At 39.4% G+C, this 27,441-nt stretch overlaps 1 protein-coding gene across 2 annotated transcripts in view; it reads left to right on the top strand.

Moving 5' to 3' along the window:
* Positions 1-27,441, top strand: part of abcc9 (ATP-binding cassette, sub-family C (CFTR/MRP), member 9) — a 40,303-nt gene that overhangs the window by 8,999 nt on the left and 3,863 nt on the right. For both annotated transcript variants that reach the window (XM_070929339.1, XM_070929340.1), the window contains exons 15-38: positions 196-304; positions 2,871-2,873; positions 3,524-3,631; positions 6,816-6,888; positions 7,962-8,067; positions 10,767-10,805; positions 12,977-13,078; positions 13,162-13,246; positions 13,415-13,495; positions 14,477-14,614; positions 14,765-14,890; positions 15,028-15,127; positions 15,292-15,365; positions 15,648-15,785; positions 16,465-16,619; positions 17,004-17,073; positions 17,189-17,346; positions 17,534-17,626; positions 18,952-19,054; positions 19,422-19,529; positions 20,206-20,326; positions 21,982-22,112; positions 23,472-23,550; positions 26,816-26,924. In XM_070929339.1, coding sequence (XP_070785440.1) covers positions 196-304; positions 2,871-2,873; positions 3,524-3,631; positions 6,816-6,888; positions 7,962-8,067; positions 10,767-10,805; positions 12,977-13,078; positions 13,162-13,246; positions 13,415-13,495; positions 14,477-14,614; positions 14,765-14,890; positions 15,028-15,127; positions 15,292-15,365; positions 15,648-15,785; positions 16,465-16,619; positions 17,004-17,073; positions 17,189-17,346; positions 17,534-17,626; positions 18,952-19,054; positions 19,422-19,529; positions 20,206-20,326; positions 21,982-22,112; positions 23,472-23,550; positions 26,816-26,924 — 2,409 coding nt within the window. The remainder of the gene's footprint in view (positions 1-195; positions 305-2,870; positions 2,874-3,523; positions 3,632-6,815; positions 6,889-7,961; positions 8,068-10,766; positions 10,806-12,976; positions 13,079-13,161; positions 13,247-13,414; positions 13,496-14,476; positions 14,615-14,764; positions 14,891-15,027; positions 15,128-15,291; positions 15,366-15,647; positions 15,786-16,464; positions 16,620-17,003; positions 17,074-17,188; positions 17,347-17,533; positions 17,627-18,951; positions 19,055-19,421; positions 19,530-20,205; positions 20,327-21,981; positions 22,113-23,471; positions 23,551-26,815; positions 26,925-27,441) is intronic.

A 27,441-nucleotide genomic window follows, 5' to 3' on the forward strand; every position in this document is an offset into this window, starting at 1 on the left:
GGATGTGTGTTAAATCTAATTAAAGGAACATGGAGGAAACCTGTCAGCAGTGAAGAGAAACTCTAAACTCTGGAGAGATTACTGGTATTGGTATCATCACAATCACACTTATTCATGGACTGAATGTGTGTGTGTGTGTGTGTGTGTGTGTGTGTGTGTGTGTGTGTGTGTGTGTGTGTGTGTGTGTGTTCACAGTGTCCAGAAGCTCGGTGAGTTTCTTCAGAGTGACGAAATTGGAGACGACAGCTGGAGAAATGGAGACATGTCTGTTTCCTTCGAAGCTGGAAAAAAACACCCGGGGGTGGTGAGTGTTGATTAAACCAGATCAATCAACAAAACTGAGCATCGACAGGGAAAATGTATCATCAGTTTTTATTTTATAGCTAGATTGTTCAAGAAAACTTCTTTTGAACAGTCTGGATTGTATTTTTGTTGTTTTAGCCTCAAGTTTCAGTTCAGTTTCAACTTGAAACCAAATTATTTATTTAAATTTTGATGTTGAGATAGATTGTAGACCAGGTCGCAGGTCAAAATGAAGGGGAAACCACTGTATATTTCTGTTATAATCCTTGATTGCTTTGTAAAATGATATCTCTGAAACTAACCTGGTGATTTAAATGTAACCAAACAATGAAAATATGACTGAGGTAGTCAAAAAGAGAAATTTGCCTTAATGTATTATAACATACGAGCCCTTAGGGGCTACAAAAGGGAATTTAATCCCTTCCTAACTGAGATTATTTGCTCAGTAACCAGCAATGGGACCACTGGTTTAAAACTGGTGTCACTGGGGGCAAATTTTCTCTGCAGACAGGAAGTCAAACTTTCTTTCAAAAATCAGCAAACATGTTATACTCAGACTATATGTCAACATATAACTGGACCTGACGTCAATGTTTGAACCTGCTGCAAAGATTTTCTTCTCACTGTCCTCAGTTAAGGTCTGACTTCTGCTTAATGAAGACCTTCAAACTGTAAAGAATCCAAACATTTATCCTCTATTTAAAACAGATGGCATTAACACAGCACACTGTGGGTGCCAAGAAATGGCTTTAATATGCCAAGTTTAACAGCCTGAGTTTCCTCATGGACAGCGTTTAGATCAATGAGGTGTGCCAGATGACACGGCACACATTCCTTCCATGTTACTCCAGGTAACTTGTGTCCTTTCCACTTTGGCGACAGGTTGTTTTAACAGGATGTAGAGGGACGTTGTGTAACGTCAGCCCTGACTCCTGCTCGGACCAGATCCTAATGAGCAATGGGCAGATCCTCTCAAGGAATATACAGACAGCGATGTGCAATGACGCACAATTATTGTGGCTAGCAGCAGAGCATTGAGTTCATACAAATAGATTTTGAGAAATAAGAAAAAGGAAACCAAATCAGTATTATTTAGAATTAGAAGAAGTGGCTTATCTGTATTTAAGTAATAGAAAACAAAGCTTTTTATAGTAAACTAGTATTTAAAGACATCAACAGAGACATGAAAGACAACCAAGAAATCCAGAAAGTACCAGTAAAGTTTATGGTCTAATATTTAAATACCAGCTTGCCGCAGAATTATTATTTAATCCTTTTGGTTTATTAGACAATGTTGTATAAAAGCTGTTCACAAGCTGTGAAACATTCAAGTCCTTTGGTGCTCATCAAAGAGGCCAATTCTGAATTTAAAGATGAAAAGAATACAGTGACCCCAACCTTAAAGCCCGCTGTGCTGTAACTGCTCAGTCCAACTCTGAAATGCAACGCAAACCACACGTCAAAGCGTTTAAATGTCACAAAATTTCACTTGAATTTCAAAAACAACATGCAGTTTTGGTTCAGGTTTTGGCTGTGATTGGCTAGTAGCATTGCTGCAGCATAACGCAGAAGAAAAAAACGCTATGGCAGAATTTATTCATCATTAAATACGTTATTTCTTCCACCTACAGCTATTAATAATAATCATTAGGCTGTGAGCATAGAATATAGCGTGTGTGTTACTTCACTCATATTTATATGTTGTGTTATTTCCTCAGGAGTAATTGTTATGTTTTTGAGGCTGTCTTCCAGAACGTCACAAGCCGGTGAACTGCAGCCCTTTAATCGTGAGGCTGTCTGAGGTTTCAGGCGACTGAGTCACATGGTGGCTATTATGTTGCAGTGAGATTAACACCGTTTGTGTCAGACCACAGAGCCGAGAGACTCACAGAACTCTTTAGAGGTTTAATGGTTTTCAACTAGGATTGTAAGGCACAATGGCAAAACATAACATACACATTTTTATCATGGAATATTTCTTTAGATTTATTATTAGTAACTGAATTCAACAGTGTTACTATCAGCTACTTAAATGCAAACGGTAATATTGGGCTCAAGCAAAGTTTTTCAGTCTTTCTGGTGTCATTTTTATTGATTTCTTCTTCTACTTTTACTTAACGTGAAAGCCCCATTTGCAGCCACTTTGTAGCAGCTGCATTATGTCCCTTTTTATGAAGCCAGTACAAACTCAAAGTGGTAATTGCTCATTTTAAAAAGTTTTTATATATTTGGAGCTAAGTGGCCACTGCTGTGGTGTTATTGGACTGAACTTTCCATAAGATTACAAAATCGATCAAGCAGTGTTGCAAGTAATGTGACTTCTTTGAGTTTCTGTAATCTAATGTATCCTCAGCTGTACTTTTCCCCAATTCATCATTTATTCCAAAACCAAGTGGAAATATAAAAGCAACACTTCCTGTATGCTAGAAGACTTTTCCAAGGAAAGAGCCATTAGAGACGGGGTGTAGAAGACATCATGTACTGGACATACTGCAGGTTTAATCACTGTTAGTGATGCCAGTGTTGGTCTCTCACTTTGTCTTTCCATCCACCACGTTGGTCCAGAGCAAGTTACATCTTGACAACTACGGGCCAGATTGTCATGAAATTTGATATTTCCTGTTGATTTTGTTGGCTCACCTAGCTTTCATCTAGCTCCCCTGTCAGATAACCACCACTTGATAAGGAAACTTGAAAAGTAATGGGACGGATTTTTAAGACATTTGTGGTCCCTATGGGATGAATCCAGATCTTTCCTTTACAGTAATCCCTCCATCAGGCTACATTTTCCACTTGACTACTTCCTGTATGCTTCAGGCATCAGATGACTTATGGAAAGTGACACGATGCTGGATGATGTGGCCAGCATGACCTTTAGCCTGGCTAATTATACAACAAAAGTACAGTGGTTTTTGGTGATGTTTGTGCAAGTATCTATTATATTGTGCGTTGAAATCAGTTGTACAATGATAACAGGACTCAACATGAAGTACAAGGACACTTATGTTTGTATGTTTGTATGTACAGTGTGTCTGGATAGGAAAAGGATTATGTACTCGCAATGGGATTGAACCCTTTGGGGCAACATCCTCTAGACTCATATCAGAGGGAACCCCCTCTCTTCTTCTTCTCCCCAAGGAACTAAAGCGGATGCAGGAAAGTCTTAAGTTTATTAGCTAACGCTAACTTAATATCTCTCTCTTTTAATATCCCCCTCAAGACCAAAGCCATCAACAGGAAGAAGCCAATGCGCTACCAGATGGACAACTACGAGCAGCCGACCAGGCGACAGATGAGACCCACGGAGACGGAGGATGTGGCTGTAAAGGTCGGGGTCAAAGTTCACATGTTGGGGAATAGTTGAAGGGGGGTAAGGACAGAAAAAGAGCATGAACTCTCTAAGACACCAAGAACGTATCTACGAGTGTCCAAGGTTAACGGTGCAAAAGATATAAGGTTTTAGACTTTTTAGTCTTGGACTTGAGAAAAGTTTCTTTATGGCACGATTTGTCTTCTCATGTTTTGTAAATAAATCAAGTGGTCGATGGTGTCGGAGGCAGCTGATCTTTATCGGCAAGGAATTGAGAGGCAGAATAAGCTCTATAAAAGTAACCTGTCTCAGTAGAAAACTTTGTCTTGATGTCAGACTAATTGAGTCTTTTCTGTGTGAGACGCTGAGTGAGGTGGTTAGAGGCAGCATAATTCAGGAGTGATGAACTCAGCTAAAGAGACATTAGGGGATAGACACATTCAGGTACCGAGGGATGGGTTGCCAGTTTGATAGAAATGGGACTAGAAGAGGGGGCAATTGCAGGGGTTGCATTCCAAGTGGCATTTTAAAACCCTATTTTCAGCCAGTTTAGACTAGAAAAATAAGATTTTATGTTTCTGATATTTTTATTGACCCTTTTTGTTGACAGTAAAAAGCAAAAATAATGAGCCCAGACAGGCTGCCAGGCATTCCTTGACCAACTGTGCAAACCTAGAGTGTAGACAATATAATCAAAAGACCTTATGATAAAGAGCATTACCATTGAGCTAAATCATAATTAAAATGCAAATACTGATTCACAGGCAAGGTCACGTTGACAAGAAAACCTGCTTTATGGCAGCTTTAAAAGAAGTCTGACAATCACACTTTCCACACATGTCAGACAAGTCTCCCTAAACAACGTGGATTGGTATTGATATGATGATATTAATACATTCACCACATCTTGCATCAAGTGTTTCATTCATATGAGGAGGTCAGTAGCACTCACACATAGACACGTAGGAGCTGCACCCTAATACCATCATTTATTTAACTCTGTCAACAGCTGTTTCATATCTTGACAGTTTGTACATCCTTTAGTCTTTTGTGGGTGCGTGGAATCATACATGTGATGTGTGTTTGTGTGTGTATCTGTGTGTGTGTACTCTCTGTGTTCTCAGGAAGTATAGGATTCACACGAGAATTCATTGCCCCTTAAAGGGCCTTGTGAATGTGTCGACATTTTCTCAGCCTCTCTGTGAAGGCTGCTCTTCCTGTCTCATCCCTGCAGGGAGACGCCACCGACCAGACGTGTTCCTCTAATTAGAGAGCAGTTTTCCATACTAAACACACTCTTTGTTGATTTATTACCTAATCAAATTAAGTAATAAAAACAGGTCACTTTTCACACCCAAACATTACATCCGTATCTGATAGCTGAACATGTGATTTCGAAATCATCTCTAACAGCCGACACTTTTCTGGGACGGCTTTCCACCGGCGTTCCAGTTCCTCCCAAAGATGTTGGAGATGGGTTCTTCCTCACCAAAACCGAAACATTTCTTTATGGACTTGGCTATGTGCACGGGGGCACCGTCTCGTTGAAACAGGAAAGGTCCTTCCCTAAACCTTTTTAAAGGAAGTTTTCTGCCCAAACCAGGAAAAACAGCCCAGATCCAAACGTGTGTGACCACATACTTTTACCCACACTATCAGTTACGACGAGGACCAAGGGCTGATTTTTATGTGTGAGGTCCCAAAATCATAGTTTTCTGATTTGTGGTACAACTTCTGGATGAGATGTCTTTGGGTTAGAGTGGGTGACAATTGTAGGAAGTTTCAACCGTCACCACACAGGCTTTAAAATTTGTTTTTATTTTGCAAGTGAGAAATTCACAGAGAAATAACATTAGATTTGTATCACACGTGAACCCACATGTAACCCCATATTTCCTTATTTTCATGTTTCACTCCCCATTTTACATATCTCCTCTCCACTTCCGTTCTCTTGCCCTCCTCTGACTTCTTTTTGATAGTATCTGATCTCGCTTTCCTTTTTGTACTTCATGCTGTTTTTTTCTCGCCAAGACATCAATCTGTGATTTCTGATGTTTGTTTTATCCCAATCAGTTGATTTAAGTATGATGCTAATGCATGGCTATTGTGTGTAATGGAGAGGTTCAGTTGTTACTTAATCTTTTTATAATTTTATTCAGGAAACTTCTAAATTTTAAGATGTCCTTGGAACATCTGATGAGAGACTAACTTTAATGTTACGTCATCTCCTCTCCCCAATGTCTAAAGCAAATTGAAATATGAGTTTTAAGTTACTATTGAATATTTTCTTCCAAAAGAAAAAAGATGTTTTTATCTCTAAGATGCATTTTGGGAGAGAGGAACAGTGGAGGAAAGACTTGGGGGGGTTAAAATAAACATAAAATAAACAAATAAATGCAACAGATGGGAGGAATGTAAACAGAGTGCTAGCAGGAAGCAGGGTGATAGATCACTGAACAGGGATCAGATACGAAGGCCTGATACGTGTCTCTGCGGTTGGACAGTGTTCTCTTTTCCTGGGACATTTAATGCAGTGAAAGACCCATGAAGTTATTAGTTACACAGTGAGATAGGAGAACATTTGGGTCACACAGTGTCTCAGTACACTGGATGGACATATAAATCTGGGTTTGACTGGGATATTTTATTCTAACCCCAGTGATTATTCTCCCATTCACCCTCTCATGAATACAGAAGTGAGGATCAGGATCAGGCTGTGATGGGAGTCCTCAGACAGCTTTTCTGACAAAAAAAAACAACTGGACTACTGCACCTGTCCCTCTTGTGTAATGACGTTTTATTTGTCAGCGTACATTCAAAATGAACTCTCCAGATCCTCAGAAATACATCACAGGATGACTTTGGTCATCTGTCCCACATACCATGAGCACAGTTTGTGTCCGTCATTGTGTAATACAGTTATCTCAGCAGCTTTCACAGCTAGGGTTTCTTAAACTCTGTGTGAGGACATAAAATGGGTCTTGTGCTTTACTGGCGGGTCGACACATAACAAGAAAACAGCACGTAGTCTGTCATGTGTTACACAACGGCAATTTACTGTGAGAAATCCACTGCAAAGAATAAATGTAATGGCTTTTATATAAAGTTTAATTTGTGACAAATTCTGTTTAAAGCCTCTGTGCTTTAGAAGAGACATTTCTGCATTGGATTTCTCTTTATCTTCCTCTCTGTTCTTGTTAAGGTGTGCAACGGATTCTTCACCTGGGGAAGCAACCTGTCCACGCTGTCAGACATCAACATCCGCATCCCCACAGGTAGGACTAACCATTCCACCAGGTAATAAATCATTTATAGCCAAGCTTAGATCCATTTTAAACATTTTTAAAATGGAGTGATACCACCTAATCCAGTAAAATTGCCAGGTGACCCAGAGAAGTTGATATAAATAAATGCAAAATATTTGTGAATATCCTGTTAAAGTAGATCTGTTTCTGAATGTTGGTAATTGTGAGTAAATGTCTCGTCTTTAGTCCTAGTCTGTAGTCCAACACAGAGTCAACTTGGCTAATCTAAACTGTTAAGTTTTGGTCTAGTTAGTGACAGGTATAGGTACAGTTTATAGGCACAATTACCAAAGCAATGTTAATGTCAACGTATGACTATGTGATACCTTTGAAGCTAATGCTGTCTGAATCACACACACTTGCATCCTCCCCTGGGAAGTGACTTGCTTCCTCTCCCAGTCGTGCTACTACTAAGACAAACAGGATTTGTTGTTCTGCCAAGTGCTGGTGTAATGTTATTTGTAATAACTGTAGTGTGTGTGTGTGTTTCTGTGCTTGTATCTCAGCATGAATCACTCTTTCAAAGCGAGGACATGTTCGGCTGGTCCTCACGTCTTAATTCAGAGTTAGGCCTTTGGTTCAGAGTAGGTTAGAGTAAGAGCAGGGTTAGGTTTAGGCTTTAGGCATGCAGTGCTGATGGTTAAATGTAGGAAATAAGGAAGGAGTGAACTCATTGGAGAGATATTTGTATGTGTGTTTGTCTGCTTTGACTTTAGCTCGTGTGTGACGTGGAACTTTTTTTCACCTTTTTATCAGAGGGATTAGAACGCATTGTGTTAGAGTATGTATTAGAGTATTGTCCCTCTGTAGTTCAAAAGCATGCAATATTAACAAATTATAATATAATTGAAGTTTAGAATCAATTCAAGTAAAATTTGAATATGTTGTATTCGGCTTAGATATCTGCGACCTCATCTGCTTATCAAGTGACCCCATGTGGGATCACAAACCGAACATTGGGAAACCCTGAACTCCATCATGCTCTTTATATTATAGGAGGACAACACCAACAATAACATACTCTACTTTTTCTATGTGTTCAGGTCAGCTGACGATGATCGTGGGCCAGGTGGGCTGTGGGAAATCCTCCCTGCTGCTGGCCATGCTCGGCGAGATGCAGACCATCGATGGAAGAGTCTACTGGAGCAAGTAAGACATTACAACAACACAGTATCTCATGTCATATGCAAGTGAAGTGTACAATATACATGTAAGCTTTCTTGTTAAAAACGACTATGACATCACAGTCAACCACTGAGGCACTTTCAGCTCTTTTCTGAGACCATCTTGTACGTCTCAAACACACTTTAGAGCTGCGATTTACATCTGTAGCTAATCTAATGCTAATCCAAGTTTACATTACTGTATAATTCTGGCCAAGTCCTGTCATTTTTCTCTCAAACTCTTCTCCTGTTCAGTATCCCATCAAGCTGTTTGTGTTTCCCATGATCCTTTCATATCTTTCTATTCTTCTTTGTGCCTCTTTGTCAATTCTGTTCTTTGTCTTTCTTTCAAATGTTACTACCAAGACCAATGGCACAACGTAAGAAGAATACACTTTATTACATGCATCACATACAGTACAGAGGAAGATTCTCGGTTTGAGAGACACTGTCAGCAACAAATTATTTGTCCATTAGCATCGTGTCCATGAGCAGTTTTCAGTATGATTTAATTTGTAATTTGTAACTGCTGTTCAATGGCTAAGACGTGGGGATATTGAATTATACTAAAGAGGCTTTCATTATGAAATTACCACATTAGTGTCACTGTCAGTATTTGTTTGTCTGTTTCCATTGCAACAGACAAATTTACTGTGAGATTACCTAAAGTCTCACACAATGGCACAAAATGGCCGGTTGTTAGTCATTAAATTAATACTTATTATAGAGAATATTGACTTAATGAGAAGATATGACAATATTCTCACAGTGAAGGTAATTTTGTTCTAATGGAAAGCAATGAGCCATCTAAAATGACAGGACAGCTACCATTATCTATATTATTGAATTGGACTTGTTAGAAGGCATTTATTTACCATGACATGGACTTGTACAGCACCCCCCCCTCTTTCTCTCACTGATATAAGGTAAAGCTGTAAGCATCATAGACACCCCTCTTCAGTAATGTTTAACTGACATGGTGGAAGGACTTCTGTGATGGTTTTCACTGTAACTTGTCGTGTTAATAAAACAGACTTCTTATGATAAAAATTAAGCATCTAAAACGACTTCTGCTGCCAGTTTTGATGAATAAAAAAAATGATCGTTTTCCCATTTACTTGAGCTTTTTTACTCATGCACAGTTGAAAACTAAGCTGCATATTTTTCTGAGGATTGACAACCTGTTACTGTAAAGGTTGTATAGAGTATTTTTAAGTGTATGCTTTATTTTTGTGCTTACAGCTGCATCTTAGAAACCTGTGGTCTAAGACATTTTGCCCAAGTTTCCTTCCTGGAATTCCAGCTTCTGTGCTTCTTACAGGAAGTCTGAATTTCTGTCATCATCTGTGCTTCTTCTGCAGTTTTTCAGTCCATCCTTAGATCACAATACCTGCAGATTACAGATACATATAAGAGGCGGCACACTAACCTTTGCGTGTGTATGGTGTGTTTGCCTCTGTTCATGTGACTGCATGTATACGTGTGTGTGTGTGTGTGTGTGTGTGTGTGTGTGTGTGTGTGTGTGTGTGTGTGTGTGTGTGTGGTTTCTATCTCTTTATCTCCTGCCTTCTTGCCATATCAGGCTGCCTGATTGTGAGATGGCCCACGAAGGGAACATAAGGTACTTTCTCTCTGGTCTCGTCTTTCTAAAACATAATCATTTACACAGACAGTAAACATTCACATTTACTTTTTATCCATTTAGCTGATTTGTCTAATTTACATAGATTTATATCAAGTTTAATTTGCTTGAACCACCTGTATCGCCAGCAGTGAAATGCAGCATGTCTCAAGGTGGTGCAGGTGGGACTGAGATTCATTAGACCAGGAGATGAGTCCTGATTAACACACTATAAACACTTTACCCATCTAAAAATGCTCCTAGTACTGCCCCAGTGTTTATCTACCAAGGCCTGCCCAAAACTGGCCAAAATCTGATTGAAATGACTATATTTCAAAGTGAAGTTACAACCTACTTTATACTTAAATATAGTTATTTAAATGCAGTTGAAACAACAAATAAATGTAATGTTGATGTCTTAAAAATGGTCACTTTCCAACCAAATTTAGCTCAGCTTTAACCCAGACGTCTTTAGATCTTTTGACCCAGAAATCACCAAGTTAACGCGTACTGGGACTCAAAAGGCAATTGAAAAGAGAGATCCCACTTCTTTTCTAAGGGCAGGGTTGATATTTTATAGGTCAGCTAAAAAGTGTTATCTCAAATATCTTTAAAGGCCAACTGAATATATTTAATCCTTTAACCCAGGGCACAGTTATCAAACACACACACCCTCGTGTTCATAAAATATGAGACGTTGTCGAAGAAGCCACCAAACCTAATTATCACAGACAGACAATGACTGCATCACTTACATGGCTCTTCTTTTCTGGGTGGGAAGGTTAACTCGATTAACAGTTGGCGGCTGACATCATGTCTTCATTTTCTGGGGTTTGGCATGAAAACACGTTTGTCTCCTCCATTTTTATTTTTTGTTTCTTTCTCTGTCTTTCTTCTTCCATGTTTCCTGTGTCTCCTTCAACAGAAAAGCTGTCTCTCTCTCTCTCTGTCTCTTTCTCCTTTTGCCTTCTTGTCTTTTATTCCATATTTCCACTCACAAACACAAATATACACACAGTTTTTTGCAGTAGGCTCATTCTAACACAATGACGTGACTTTGACAGTTGGTCAGAGACAGAGGAGACTGACGAAGACATCAGGAGGTATACGTTCTTCTTCCTGTCTCCTGCTTCCTGTCTCAGATGTGAAGTGACCCTTTGACCCCCTCATTCACCTCTCCTCTTTTTGCTCTCATCTGATTTAACTCCCATGTGTCATCTTTACTCTGTCTCTCAGGAGAAAGTACTGTTTTTTTACTGCACTCCACATGATTTCTTGCAGTATTTCAGGCTGGTGTGTTGTTCATGGACACACACATGGGCTTCTTTTATTAGTTTTTATGTGCAGTACACTGTGTTGTGTTTAGTTTTCCTGATATTTCTTTTGTGTACGTTGTGTTTTTTACCTTTTTATAGATATTTTAGCTTTATGATAATAACATATAGATGTATGTGTAATATAATAAGCTTTATTTATAGCACCTTTCCTACACAGAATGCAGCTTAAAGTGATATACAAAACAAAAAAAGAAAAGAGTAGACATATAGAGCAGAAATATGAAAATACATTTCAAAAGAGGAAAGTAAAATAATATACAGTAAGAAAACTTATAATACTTTTAGTCTTTACTGTTTACAGAATGTTTGCTTACAAAATCTATAGATAAACATAGATAAACACTTACACATCCAACTCTTCTGTTCTGCTTCACATTCACACCTTGAAGCTGCAAAGTTCAACTAGTGTTTTCGTATTTTGGTCACTGAGAAACTCCACAGTTGCAGCAGTTAACGGTGCCCTGGTCATGTAAACAACACAGTTTTCCAACCAGTTGAGTTAAATATTGTTAATATGTGTGTGTTCAGGAACAATTGTGTCAGCCTTTAGAGCGTACTGTCTTCTGCTCATCGAGTTGCTCTTCTCCCATTGAGTTCATTATTGGTGTTTTTGGTTTTGTTTCATCTGATCCTGGTGTGGTTTGTGCTTTTAATGCTGGGAGTCATTACCCTAACTCAAACAAACAAACAAACTCAAACATGCTCTGCTAATAGAGATGTTTTATTTATGCACACTCAGTAGGCAGATTTATGCAGATTCAGTTACCAGTTTGTGTCTTTAATCATTCATGAGCCTCACATAAGTGCTTTCGTTCTATAAAGCTTTAAAAACATACATTTGGTCTGGAAGATAATACATATAACACTCGGATAATGTCTTTTTAGCTATTCTCCTCTGTGACTGTGTGATATCTACAGTTGTTGAGTTCATGCATTGTATTCCATATTTCTGTATTGTAATAGTTAGCTCAAACAAATCTTTAATAATCAGTATGTTCTGACAGAATACAAAATGACACACAACTTTGTAAAAATAAGTTACCATAACGATCAAATTTTACATATTAGAGTAACTCTCTCTATCAAACTATTTTGTTGATGCAGTCTTGAATTATTCTGTTTTTCTAAACAATCTAAACAGGGCCGCTCTCAGATCAGACTCCCAGCAAAGTGCTTCGGTTGTTGTTGTTCTTGTTTATGTTTGTGTTGCTGTAGCTGGTGTTATTGTTGATGATTTGCAGCTCATCATTAACCCGATCCATATTTCTCTCTCATATCTGACAAAATATTTTTTGTGGTGGAGTTTGACGGCTTCCAAAACATAATCCTTCCTCTCGTCCTCCTTTTTCTTTTATGTTTGGGTGTCGCATTTGTAAAGCTGGTTAGAACAGGAGTTCTGATCTGATATAAGCTTTACTAATCCAGTGTTAGGCAAGAGATGTAAGTGGTAGCTACAAGATGAAATTGCAGTTGGATTTGTAAAAGGTGTAGCGTGACGCCTGAAATGTTTAGGGGTGGATGTGATGGGTAGAAATGCTGAAAGGTAAAATACATGTTCCTGTTATTCGATTTAAAACTTGTTTAATAAATTCCTTTTCCAGTAGATCATATCAAAAGTAGATCCTGCTAATTATATATTTACATCAAGGAAAACTTAAATTAAACCTGCATTTCAAAATAAAAGGATTATTCAAAATACATTCACTAAGGCATGTTTAGCTTTGGCAACAATAAATGCTGTTTCAGTAAAGAAATCGTATTTATTAAGCGTTACCTTGAAAACATATATAATAATATAATCTTGATGATTAAACTGTAATGGTCATAAAACTGACCAGTGACAGCAGATCAGTGCTCCTGCTCTTTAAAGCTTTATGAAAACAGGACTTGTAGTTCTTACCTGTCTTGTTTGCCTCTGTTTCCCATGATGCACCCAGCAAGAACAGATACTCTGTGGCCTATGCTACCCAGAAGTCATGGCTGCTCAACGCTACGGTGGAGGAAAACATCATCTTTGGCAGCCCGTTCAATAAACAGAGGTAAATAAAAACACACAATGCTGTTGCTGTTTGACACTGAGATCTTTTCTGACCTGAAGTTCATGTGATGATGGTGATTTCAGGTACAAGGCAGTGATTGACGCCTGCTCTCTGCAGCCAGACATCGACCTGCTGCCTTTTGGAGACCAAACAGAGATTGGAGAGCGGGTATGTTTAACATGTTTGATTTATTACCAAATAGATATGTATGAGTATTTATCATTATTAGGGTGTGCAGCATCTTTAAGAAGTTAGTCATTTCATTTGAGATCTTTCGTGACATTTCTACTTCTTTATGGTAGTGAAAGTTTCTCATTGTGTGTTGCTATGATTCAGGGCATCAACCTGAGTGGAGGTCAGAGACAGAGAATCTGTGTGGCCAGAGCTCTCTACCAAAACACCAACATCGTCTTCTTGGTGAGCCTTAAAAATATACAAAAGATTATAGATACTGGTGTATTTCCCCCCTTAATGTATGTGCAATAACACATTCTGTTTTTTTGTGTTCTGATTTCTATCACAGATGAATTATTTCTGAACACGTTTTAATGTAAAATACTTTCTGTATCACTGCAGTTTTGTTGTGTTTGTCTGAATTAGATTACCAGAAAGTACCACCCTTTCTTTACTGGATTAGTTTCATATCCTAACCGTACATTTCTTTATGATACAACACATAGTACATGTTGGCCTTTGGGATGAGGAGGTGTCCGTCTCTCTCTCCGCTGTGCTGTCATGTGTTTATCTTTCTGAGGAGTTGCATAGTTTCCTGTTGCCACCGCAAGCTGTAATTGGTTATCAAGCATACATTCCACATTAAAAGCTATCAGTGGCATTCTTTTACACACCCATCACTCTTTGTAATGTCTAGAGTGGTAAAAAAATAAACATTCACACATTTCACTATGAAAGTGTAGCTGATCATATCTGATCTCTGGATTGAAATATGCGTCATCGAACACACTCATCATTAAAATGCATCAAATAATCATAACCAGAACTCCATTAGCACATGATAGCACAACTCTATAGCACCGACCCACCCAGGAAGATAAACACTAATGGAACAAAACAGATTTACGTGTCTTTGCGAGTGAGTCAACATCATAGAGGTCTTATAGACGTGACTGTAAGCATTTAGAGGCAATCCAATTATCCCAGTGATACTTAATTGACTTCATGGAAACTTCTCTGATTTTCTAGAGAATTTCCATGAGTTAAAAATGTTGGTCCTCTTCTTTTTCCCCCTAATTAATAAAATACTGAACAGACTGTTTTTTCGTTCCTGCTGACCTGAAAACCATCTAGTATGATGAGAATCTGAATTATCACTAGACACCTGCCTCATTCACCCTCTGACACTTGCCTTATTTCTCGTCTTGTCTCGTGTCTTTATAGGACGATCCCTTCTCGGCGCTGGACATCCACCTCAGTGATCACCTGATGCAGGAAGGCATCCTCAAGTTTCTGCAGGATGATAAGCGGACTGTAGTCCTGGTCACCCATAAACTGCAGTACCTCATACATGCAGACTGGGTAAGAATCCTGAACAGATACAACGATAAATAAATTACTATACTCCTCTGTGGAACATATACGATAGTTTTAATACATTCAGTGAGCAACGTTCATTTCAGTAACTGTGCTTTAATGTTTTTCTGTGTGTTTTCTGTGTGTCTTGTCCAGATCATAGCAATGAAGGATGGCTCTGTGTTGAGAGAGGGAACTCTGAAGGACATTCAGACTCATGACGTTGAGCTTTATGATCACTGGAAGACCCTGATGAACAGACAAGACCAGGAGCTGGAGAAGGTAGACATGGTTTCAACTTAGGATACAATAACAGCATCTCCACCAGATCCTGGGAACTGTGACCCATGTTTTAACCACACAGTGCTAGTCTAGCTTTACTCTGTTTCTAATGTAATCCACTGTGTCTCTATATGTAGGACATACAGCAGGACAGTCAAACAACTCTAGAGAGGAAAACACTGAGGAGAGCTTTCTACTCCAGAGAGGCCAAGAACCAAGTAGACGACGAGGACGAAGGTACCTCATATACATATAACCGAGAAGATAAAACAAATGTAAATGTTGGATCTGGCGAAGAGTGTCCAGGAGAACCACTGGTACCTTCGATCCTTTTCACTTTTTTTTTGTTTTGCTTGCTTTTTAGTAGTTCTGTATCTAATACCTGATTTTCATCCTGTCAGAGGAAGAAGAGGAGGAGGAAGATGATGACAACATGTCCACAACCACTAACAGAAGGTCAAAGATCCCATGGAGGGTAATCCATCTAAACAGCTGCACACATTTGTTTGGCACATACAGAACTGAGGAAACTATTAGCCCATAAGTTAATTACTTAGCTAGTTAACTTAGTAGCAAGACTAATATTAGGCACCTTTTCTCTTTCCACTTGCTTTTTTCGGTGGACTGGTGGAAGCTGATTCTTTAGCCATGCATACTTGTTTAGCTCAAGCAACAATTGTCAAATTCTAAAGAATACAAAATGGTAAAAGCACCCATCCATCCGTCTGTTGTCATGGCCGCTCTCTCGTCTCTTCAGGTGTGCTGGTGTTACATGTCTTCTGGTGGGTTCTTCATGGTCTTCCTGATGGTGTCCTCTAAACTTCTCAAACACTCTGTCATCGTTGCCATCGACTACTGGTTGGCTATCTGGACCTCCTCCAAAACCAATCAGAGTGCTGGAACGGGAACTGACGCATCTAACGGAACCAGCCTGGCCAACGGTATCGACGCTAACAGCACCCTGCCCACGCCTGGTATTCTGGGGGCTCAGGTATATTATTAAGGGGTTTTAAGGTTCAGGCCAATATTTGTGGATTGAAATGGCCAGAATTTACTTTGTGGAGGAATACATTTATTTGTGTCACCTGCTCTACATGGGTACTCCCCCAAATAGCACAGGGTTGCATTATATTCTACATATTGTAAAATTAAAAAGATACCATAATAAGAATTATCCACATTTAAGTGATATTGATTCCATGAATTTATTACATTAACAATATATTAAATATATATATATATATATATAAATATTCAAGGTAACATTTTATTTTACGGGCCCATAATTTCAGAATAATAATTTCCATGTCGTTTCCTGAAAAGACGACATTCCTCTTTTCCCTTTATTTAGCAAACAAATATATAATTTCTTTCAGGAAACTTCTTGGAAAGTAATTATTTGGGAATTACAGACCTGGAAATGTGTTATTTCCAGTGGTACCATATTGAAATATATACAAAGACAAATATTTGGCAAGTAGAAAGTAATAATCAGATTTTAAACAATTAATGATATATAGCCAAGTATTGTTTTTACATGGTGTGTGTGTTTTTTGACTGTGTGTGAACCACAGAACAACGGCCACTTTCTGCCTGTGTTTATCATCCTGTGTGCGGCTGGAATCACATTATGCCTCATCACCTCTCTCACTGTGGAGTTTCTGGGCCTCTCTGCGGCCACCAACCTGCACCACAACCTGCTCAACAAGATCATCCACGCTCCCATCAGGTGCACAAACACACACAACTCAGACAAGTCCAGACATGGAGCTAGAAGCTCGACATTTTCTCACATTTATATTTTAAGTAAGTTGAGTCTAGTTGCTGACGTTGGTAGACTTGGCTTTAAAAAAGGATAAAAGGCAGGAAAATAGCACTTCATACACCAGTCCCGTCTCCAAGGAAACACTTTCCTCAAAGTGATTACACTCGACCTGGCTTTTACTGCTTTATTAAGTAACCACAGTGAATTAAGTAGAAACGCTACATCAGTGTGGTCTCTCTCTTTTTTGGGGAGTTGGTTACATAACCTTTGTTTGAATGTCAGAGCTGGAAACAACATCCAATGTGTGCTTTAGGTATTATTTGATGCATTTATTACCTCTCTCCTCAGGTTCTTTGATATCACCCCCCTGGGGCAGATCCTCAACAGATTCTCAGCTGACACCAACATCATCGACCAGGTACGTAGATGATTTCAAGATCATTAGCATGACTGTGACTCTGTGTAGAGTGTTATTATCCTGTTATCCGTAAACGAAACGACAAGTCAAAATTCATCGTCTCTCTTTCTCTCAGCATATTCCTCCAACACTAGAGTCTTTGACGAGATCCACGTTGCTGTGTTTGTCAGCCATCGGGGTCATATCCTCCATCACTCCAGCTTTCCTCATCGCCTTGATTCCCCTGGCGGTGGCCTTCTACTTCATCCAGAAGTACTTCCGGGTGGCCTCCAAGTGAGTCCACAGTGTATTTGTTGGAGATGGAGTGCGGCACATTAAATCTGGCTGAAAATCAGTTTAAACCTCAACTTTTGTTAGACATCGGGCAATTAGCATGTGTAATACATATATACATATATGTGTGTATTCATAAGAAATTGCATTTTAACTCACATACATATTGTGTGTCTCTCTCTCTCAGGGACCTCCAGGACCTTGATGACTCCACACAGCTTCCTCTGCTCTGCCACTTCTCTGAGACTGCTGAAGGTCTCACCACTATAAGAGCATTCAGGTACAACACACACTAACTAGTTTTGTCACTTTGGGGACACTTTATTAACATCCATCCTGTCTGTACTGGACGTATTTCTGTGTGTTTTTGCGACACAAAGCACATTTTTATGCTTTGTGTGTATTTTCTTCCACCTCACGCAATGCAAGGTGTTACATTCAGTCTCTGGAGGCTTCTTCTACACAAGCAGGACCTCTACATACCAACCCTTAACCCAAATCTAATTTAAGCTTAATTCTCACTGTCTTAACCCTAAAATAAACCTTATCCCGGCTCTCTCTGCTGTCCCCAGATAGGGGACGAGTCCCCACAATGTGACTGTATAAAGAGATCTATATAGCCTATTAATTGCAGGGTTGGTGGTTCAGTCCCTAGCAGTCCTTAATAATAATAATTATACATTATATGCATATGTCTAGCTGTTAGTAGCAGCTGTAGTCATGACTACACTGATAGAAATAAGCATTATAATGATGTTAGCAGTACGTCTCTCAGTAGCGTTTTTAATAGCAGCCGTTTTAGAGCCAGTAGCAGTAATATTAGTGTTAGAAGTTGTAGTTGTACTTTTAACTGTAGTGACAGAAGCATTAGTAGCTGGTGTTGTAGTTATATTGGTGGAAGCAGCAGCAGCAGCAGTATCTTCTTGTATTTCTGTCTTCACCCTCTTTCCCATCGTCGGTATAATCCAGCATTAAACAGCTCTCACGCTTTTTTTCTCCTCTCCTCCCTGAGGACTTCCTCTTCCTCACACACACACACACACACACACACACACACAAATATACAAACGCTGAGAGACTCACACATGCATACGCAAGCACGTATCATGCACACACAGAATGAAGTGAATCTGGTGTTGAGACAGATTCTTGGCAATCATTGGATAGTTCCCATTATCATTATCCCCTGGTCTCCCTCCAAACCAAGTCTGGTTTAGATGGCAGTGATAGATTTATTGCTGAACACAGATGATGATAAAACCTTGAGATTCGATAGACTGAGCAGAACCATTTTATTCTTTTAACTGAATATTTACTTTTTCCCGGTTTGCACTTTTATTCATTTATTGTATTTATTATGTGTCCTTATAACTCATTCAATACTTCAATTGTGAGTTTATTGTTTTTAAATTTCTATTTCATATTGAGTAGAGGGAGTTTGAACCCTGTCACATCCCGAGGATTGAGTTAGTGATCAGAGGCCAACAACGGGGGAAAGGACCGCCGAGTGCAAACACCAACAACATACAGCTTTGGTGAAGAGATTCATAGAAGAATGGAGGGATGTTTTGTGTGTCTTTATATGTGTTTAAATGTTTGTTTCAGGCACGAGGCTCGTTTTAAACAGCGTATGCTGGAGCTGACAGACACCAACAACACAGCCTACCTGTTTCTGTCTGCTGCCAACCGCTGGCTGGAGGTCCGAACGGTGAGAATCTGTTTTATGAGTATGAATATTGTCCGCTGAGATCGGCTCCAGCCCCCCGCGACCCTCTAAGGATAAGACGGATGGCTGGTTACTTTTCTCACAGATACGGTAGAAGCATGTGTGTTTGGGTGGACAAATGTTCTTCCACATAGTCAGTGGCCAAAAAGGTATTCAAGAGAGAAGATATAAAGCTCATTCTGCTTAAATGTTTTGTTGCTGAGACTCTTTCAGCTGTTTGTTTTTGCCCCTCTTACACTTTTTATTGGTTTTTTGGTTTTCCCCCAAAAAGTGCAACTTTCTGTAAATGTAGATTTTAGATGAGTTTAGATGTTCTGTGAGTAAACATTTCTTCTCCCTCTCCGTACAGGACTACCTTGGAGCAGTGATAGTGCTGACAGCAGCAGGAGCCTCCATATGGGGTTTCGGTCTGCATTCTGGAGGCCTGGTGGGCCTCGGACTCACATACGCCCTCACTGTGAGTTCTCTCTTCAAGGGTTCTCTGGTCTTATGTTCTATCACACTGTTTCACTTTCTTTTCTTTCAACCTACTTACATACCTGGCCATTTTCAGTCTGTGCAGTAAGTTTACTGCACATGACTTCAGTCATTCCTACAGCTACATCTGCTCAGTCTTATTGTCATTTTTGTTCTTTTAAAGGATGATGCGTTATAAGATGCTGAGAGCAGACATATTGACTGTGTCACTTGCACACCTGTGCAGGTTTGTTGCACTCTGAGGTTCAGCTGGCTGCTGTAGAGCAAAGTAAACAAGCTCATACTTATAATGTATAATGTAATGTGGCAGTGCAGCCAAGTGATCAGAGGCTGTCCTTTTGTATGTACTTTTAAGATCTTTGTATTTCAGTTGATACTAGTACTTACATGGTGCATGTAAATACATTTGTGTTTAATCAAATTACACCAAGCCTACGGCCAAGTGATATTGCGATTTTTGGTTGCACAGGTAGTATCGGCAAAGGACTTCTGGTTGGTTTCTTGGTAAAATACTGTATATTATAAGCTGATGTGTGTGCTTGATGGTGACAGGGAATGGAAGAAAGGGAAGTCATTTTGAGCTGGTTTATATAATGTAAACATTATCTTGATAGTGGAAACACGATCCAGTCTCTTCTTTGTGTGTCCCTGTGAAGGTCACCAACTACCTGAACTGGGTTGTGAGGAACCTGGCAGACCTGGAGGTCCAGATGGCAGCTGTGAAGAAGGTCAACAGCTTCCTCAGCACAGAGTCCGAGAACTACGAGGGGTCTATGGGTAAAGCTCTTCTCAAGCTGACGTACACCAACATCCATCCAATCTTACAAATTACAGACACATTTAACTAGCTGGAAGTCTTGAAGACATCTCAGACAGATCAGATCCAACTTTGCAGAACTTTGCATCTCACTGCGTTTTGACATTTTCATAATGACCCAGATAAGCGCAAGAGGAGAACCACATCTTTAGTGCTTATTTATTCAATTGTCAGATTTGATATCTCTGCAAAAAGAGGCCAGAAACCTTGGGAAGTATCTCATTGCTGCATTCCAGCAGTAGCCTTCCACCAGCATCAGTGATAAAAAAAAACAAGAGTGAAAAACTTTAACTTCTGCAGGAAAGCAGCATAAAGTAAGACCTCAGTATTTTGTTTTCCAAGTACAAAGAGATGAAGATGTGTTAACGGCTCCTGATTTATAGAATGGAACAGAATGACCTGATCTAATGATGAACCAGCTATTGTTGTAACTGCACTGTGTGTGTGTGTGTGTGTGTGTGTGTGTGTGTGTGTGTGTGTGTGTGTGTGTGTGTGTGTAGTTTTATCTTTTCCTTAGGAGTCCAGTAGCTGTGTATTTCAGGTTTATTGGATGTGCTTGTTGCTATGGTGAAATACAAATTGTTGCTGGAATTTCTTCCTGGCAGGACAGATAACAGAAAACATGGAGACTTCTCGTTATTTAACTTGTATTTAATCAGGGTAGTGTCATGGAGATTAGTAATATCCAACAAAAGCCAAAGCAAATCTAACCAAACCTTTTCAAATCTTTCACCAAGACTATATATATATATATATATATATTACCAGCTATTTCTGGAAACATAACTAAAACAATTCCTGAGCTTGAAGGACGGCTGGAAGAAGGTGAAACAGTTAAAAGAAAAAGAGAGAAAAGCTATTTTTCCCCCATTCTATTATAAGTATTAGAAAAGGAGGCAAGCGGAGTTAAGGATAGCGTTTCCATCTCTGTGTCTCATGTAAGGGTCATTTGTCTCCTTGACTTTTCCACTAAACCTTGTGTTTTTGCAGTAAATGACCCACAAAGCCTTTAAAACAGTCCCAAAACTCCGGAGTGACTAAGAACAGATAGATTCCTCCTCTCTGACATCATGGAAGCTTCCAGCGAATTGATAAAAGTAGAAAATTCTCCAAAGTTAGGGAGGAACAAACTAAACGAAGCCTGCAGCTGAACCACGAAACCCTTGTCTTGTCAGTGTAGGAATATGAATACTGTGGATCATAGAACTATACATAATCAGGACAAACATACACAAGTAAAATAATGTTAGAAAAACAGATATCATGCCTTAATATACTAATAAAAACATGTATTGTTATCAAAGTAAATGTGCCCGTTAATTGTAGTATAGCTTTTAGGTTTGGAGGCTTTATAGGTTTAAAGTGGGAAAACACTTTAATAGGAAGACTCTGCCACTGTATATCTGCAGTGTTATGACTTGGTCCATATGGTCTATGTGCTCGTGTTTACACCAACCAGGACTGTCACATATACACAACTGGCAAGCAACGAGTGGTCTGCTTTATGTTGCAGCGGTTTTCCAGTGTTGCCTGGTCCGATGTCTCTCAGGACAAGCGAGAGTTAAAATCAGAGAGAAATAACCCCCCCCTCCCCCGTGTTTCTCTCCCCCTCCAGACGCCTCTCAGGTGCCTGAGAACTGGCCTCAGAACGGTGAGATAAAGATCCAGGACCTGTGTGTGCGCTACGATCCAATGCTCAAACCAGTGCTCAAACACGTCAACATGTACATCGAACCAAGCCAGAAGGTAATTAACGCGAAGCTGTGAAGGGAGCAGGCCAGGGTTGAGTAGAGGGGTAGAGTTGGACCTATGATGCCCAATATTGATCATCTGTGCTGATATTCAGTATTTAACATTTCTTCAGAAATGTATTTGATCTCTTCGTTGTTATTTTTTAGACGTAGCAGATAGAGGGACAATTTAACAATTATAACCTCTCCTATCGAGACATAGTTTATATTATTACAACTGTTTTACACAGTTACTCATCACTGCACACTTTTATGGTGACCAATTAAAATGTTGCTATTCAAGTACAAGTAATACCGTCGAACTACTGCTTATCCTGGAAGTGTTTGACACCAACTTTCCAATTTGTAGACATCAGTTTTTCATTGGCAGAAAAGTATTGAACTGATATTTCTGCACATTAATCCACAGAAGTTCCAGAGCTTTCTCTTTAAGGGCATCACAGATGTTTTCAGGACTAAGTGATGTTAATGTAACAGTTGAACTAGCAGTGTTGTATTAATTCATGCATTGAAGCAACTTTAAATGGCAGGTAATTCACACTCTGTTGCTGGGAAAGAGGAACCTCACATCACACTGAAATAACAAAGGGGTGAGGGAATGTTTAACAGAGGGGCAGGAGAGAGGACAGGAGGAGGTAAAGAAGGATGTCGAGTTTTATATAAATGCAAACATAACCTTTTTTAATGATTTGAAACTACTACAAAAAGATGTAATGTTCCTGGTCACAGCAGATTAGTAGGTTGTGTGGGGATACGAGAAAAGTAGAGTCCCTGTAGACATCCTCAGCGTCGCTCTTCCAGTCAGATATTTCTGTCCCTCCACTACCTTCAACTCCCTTCTAAGAATAGAGAAATCCACTACCATGTTCTTGTTTTCACGGTGGAAGATACAATAAGGGGGATTTTCCTTCATCTTTATGTCTATTTTATATCAGATTTCAAAATAATCTCTTGTATTAAAGATTAATGCACTTTCAAATTACAACAATCTCAGTACAAAGCATCTCAAATAATCAAAAAGTAATTTAAACTTGCATCACTCATTCAGTCACGCATTGATCCTTTTTTACCGGGCAGAGATCGCTTCGTTGTCTTGTGAGCTTGTTGTTGATACTGTTTAAATTAACAGGTACAGGCTGGAATGTTGAAGGCTGTTACGAAGACGGTGGATGTTGTTTAAATGTGGACTTTTCCTTTGAAGTCGCAGCCATTCGATAAACTGTGAAGTGACACCTGGTGACCAAAGTCCATCCACACTCAGCACGTTCCTGCCACGCTGTTATCATTCAGGTGTCTGATGTCTCGCAGCAGTGTCACACTGAAGCTTATTGGCCGTCTCTCCTCTTCCTGTTAGGTGGGAATCTGTGGCCGCACAGGCAGCGGGAAGTCCTCTCTGTCGTTGGCCTTTTTCAACATGGTGGACATTTTTGAAGGTGGGTCTGTCTGCTGTCACACTGTTAACAGAGAGAGAGAGCTTTGTTTCTATTCCTGCGTTCTCATCTCTCTTTGTCTCGCTGTCTTTCACTGGTTGAGTTTGTTTATGTCTCATTAAATGGAGTGATTCTTCAGATAGTCCCTTGTCTGTTTGGGAACATAGCGGCAGGATTTCCCTCAGGGTTGTTGCCTTGAGTAGGTCTTGACCCCGACTTCTACTTTACCCTAAAAGCAACACAACGCTGTTGGTCTCTCGTTTAGTCTCTCAATTGTCATGTTCCTTCTTGGACCATTTCCTCTGATCCACTTACAAGATAAAGAAGATGTACTTCAAAATAAATTGCTGTTAGACAGGAGGGCGCTTCTAGACTGATTTAATACATAACATGACAACCTTCACAGACCAACGGGTGGACGAGAGGCTTTTGCTACTTGTTCATGTTTAAATTTTCTCTGCAGACATGCAGAGCTGTCTGAAGAGTAACATTGAACTATTATTTGTGTTTTTATTGTTCCCTCGCAGTAAAGGTACCCTGTAGAGTTTGTGACGACTAGTTGCTATGGAGCAATATTTTTATGTTATGTATGATGCAATACACATCCCTGCAGCTGGTTTCAGGTTGTTCCGCTAATGGACAGTTGGTGTTAGCTCAATGAAACCAGGTTTAAACAATCGAGATGATCCCTTAACATAATTTCTAACTGAAACTCCTATAGGGTGCAGGTTCTTGACCCAACAGAAGAATAACTCTTAACATCCAAGCAGACTTTTCTCACAAACATTGAGTTTAATGTGTATTTCAGTACAATAAGCAACAGAAATGTATTAAACCACCTGTTTGAGCCCTATTCTGCACTGCTCTCTGCTTCCAAAAACCTTTGTGCACCCTCGGTTTCGAGTCGCTTGGATCCCCAGATACCTGCTCGGTCAGTCTTTTTCACACTGGTAGAAAGAGTGAGAGGAAGATGGAAAAATGACCTCCCCCATGTTTAATCTCTTCAGGGAGGTGGATGGAAGTGCAGAAGTCAAACAAGTTTTCTGGGAAATCACTTGTTATATTTAGAAAACACTCAAACTAACAGCACTGATTGGATGAGACTGAAATATTTATAGTAATTCTACTCTGATATCATGATGAATCTAACAGCGTTTGTAGTTTTTATTCCTTTTAACTCAGAACATAATCACCCTTTCAGTTTATAGTTCCTTTCTAAATGGTGATCATAAACCTTCCCATCTGTAAATCCAGTCCCTCTTTGTTCCTCTTACTCACTGTAGCACATTACGAATGTGGCCCGAATGTCATCTGCTGGACCCAGAAAGTATTTAGTCTCACCTTCACATTAAGCAACATGGGACTGAAATGTTTATTCAGTGGGGACTCAAGCTGAAGTGGAGGCATTAGCGACTTAAAACTGGCTGCATATAAGTTTAAACCAGTTTAAATCTTTTAAATGATCCACACTCACTAAACTAGTCCAAAGGCTACAAATGCTTTTGACATTTTTTATTAGCAAACAAGGAATGAAGACAGCAGAAGCCCTCAATCATTAGGTGATACAATTAGATGATATAAAAGATCATAACTGTATAACATACTGAAGAATCGACTATGAGTCGGGTCTGTGAAATATCTGTGAAATCACAAAAAAACATATTTCTGCTTCTGAGTATTTTTTCTGACTTTCCCCTAAACTTTCCTTCTTTATTCTCAAATACTGGAAAGTGTTTCATTGTCAGCCGTCTAAAAACTCTTCAAATGAAACAATCTAAGAAGCAAGACATAGAAAATCCAACAAATCCAATGAAAACACCAAATCCGACACTGAATGTATCTACTAACAAGTATTCTGTGTGTATCACAGCCTGATATATCTTCTTCCTCTGTGCCACAGAGCTCCATTGTTGTCCAAAAACTATTAACAACACATCACTGTTGTTTCCTTCATCACCATGAACACACACACTGTTTATTTTGACTCAATCCCACATACACCGTCCTGCTGCCCCAAATGTGGATTATTCCGCCACTGAAAATAGTCCCCAACAAATGCACTATTTCCTCCTGTTTGCCACAGACACGCTGTTAGTTTTGGTCTTTTCACGAGATTACTAATAATTAACGTGATTTATCTTTAAAGGATCAGAACCCAGCAGGGCATCCTAAATGTAAAGACAATCTGCTCTAGAATTTATCCACTGAAGCAAACCATTAACTTACATTTAAACTCAATTGCAGATAAACATGTGACACAGTCAATAAACAATAACCATAGATATCTTTGTGGCTTTTGGTAAAACGCACTCCTGGAGGTAAATTAGTCCTCTAGATTGCCTTCAAAAGACGTCCTGTGTCATCTCCAAACATCCACCATCCAGCCTGTAGTATAGTAGTGTATGTTTATGTTAGAGAAGTGTTTATTTAACCATCCCTCCTTGCATTTCTGCTCTTTTTAAACACTCGTGCAGGTCTCTCTGAGTGAGAATCTTTTTGTTCTTCGTGTGTGTTGTTTCACTTTTAAAACCCTGAGAAGAGGACCTGAAGTAGACTCTTCTATCAGAGGAGTAAAATAAAGACATAACAAAAGACGTGGCCCATTTTTTTGGTAGTCGTTTTCAGTCTCTGGGTCATATTTTTTCAAGACGGCAGTCATAAAGTCTTCAAACTGTCTTTTTTTTATTTATTGGATTTTGAAAGCGAGTCGTAATCTTGTCATTCTGTTTTTAGTCTGGATGAAAATGACAGCTCCTGGACAGATTATTCGGACAAAGATGAGATTACACAGTCACTTTTTCCATACACACACACACACAGCTGGCCATTTCATTTAACAGTAAATTAAGATGTGTGTCCGGAGCATTTCCTTATAAAGCAGTGAAATAAAACCAGAGGAGCGTCCTGGCGATAACTCTCCTGACTGAACTGTACAGAACAGTCTCGATTTCATTAGCCCAGAAATAAAACATTGTATTCAACAGAGCGCAAATATTTATTCAGTGTGAATGAGAAAAGGAGTTTAAAGCTTCAAGGACAAATTTAAGAGGATATTTTAATTTAAAAATAGAAAATAAAGAAGCAGAAAGTTACGTTTTTTTAATCCTTTTGGACAAAATGGGCATAATATTCTGTAAATAACGGCAAAACAGTGTCATTAAAGTATTTAGCCAAGAGATATTGCGTGCACAGGGCAACAGATGTGGAATAATCCTTAATGATCTGAATAAATTGTAACAAATGTGAGCATTTGTTTGACTACTTGCAGGGAAGATCGTCATTGATGGGATCGACATCTGTAAGCTTCCTCTGCAGACGCTCAGGTCGCGGCTCTCCATCATCCTCCAGGATCCTGTGTTATTTAGTGGATCAATAAGGTACAAGAACACACACTCAAACAAAGCTTCACTGTATGCTGTTTAATTATCATCATGCTTCCTCTTAATGTTTTCATCTTCTCTCACTTCTCACCGTCACTGCAAACAACTTCCTCTTTATAGTTTTGTTCTTGGCAGACGTGTAAATAGTGTTGACGGCACTCTCCGATCATAATAAACCTTTGAGGCTTCTATGTAGCCTGGTCTGTATTCCAAATCATCCGTGTAAAGCCAAAGAGAGGCAACGACAAAGACGGTGTATTTTCCAAAATGCCAAACTGTTTTTAAACGTCACCACCACGGCCGAATGGTGTAGAAGTTTTTTAGACAGCCGAAATTACATCTAAAAAGTTTGAAAGATTGAATGTGAAGAGAGGAACAGCTAAGATGAGAGTTCAACTTCTAATGTCAAGTGCTGTGTTAGATGCTCATTTATCTGGGGCTTTCTAATATGGAATAAACCCTCAATGAGAGATTGTCACAAGAGCTCGTGGACCCAGAGAGGAGGTGACATCAG

This window comes from Enoplosus armatus, chromosome 22, assembly GCF_043641665.1.
Source record: "Enoplosus armatus isolate fEnoArm2 chromosome 22, fEnoArm2.hap1, whole genome shotgun sequence".
In the NCBI taxonomy this organism is placed as follows: domain Eukaryota; kingdom Metazoa; phylum Chordata; class Actinopteri; order Centrarchiformes; family Enoplosidae; genus Enoplosus; species Enoplosus armatus.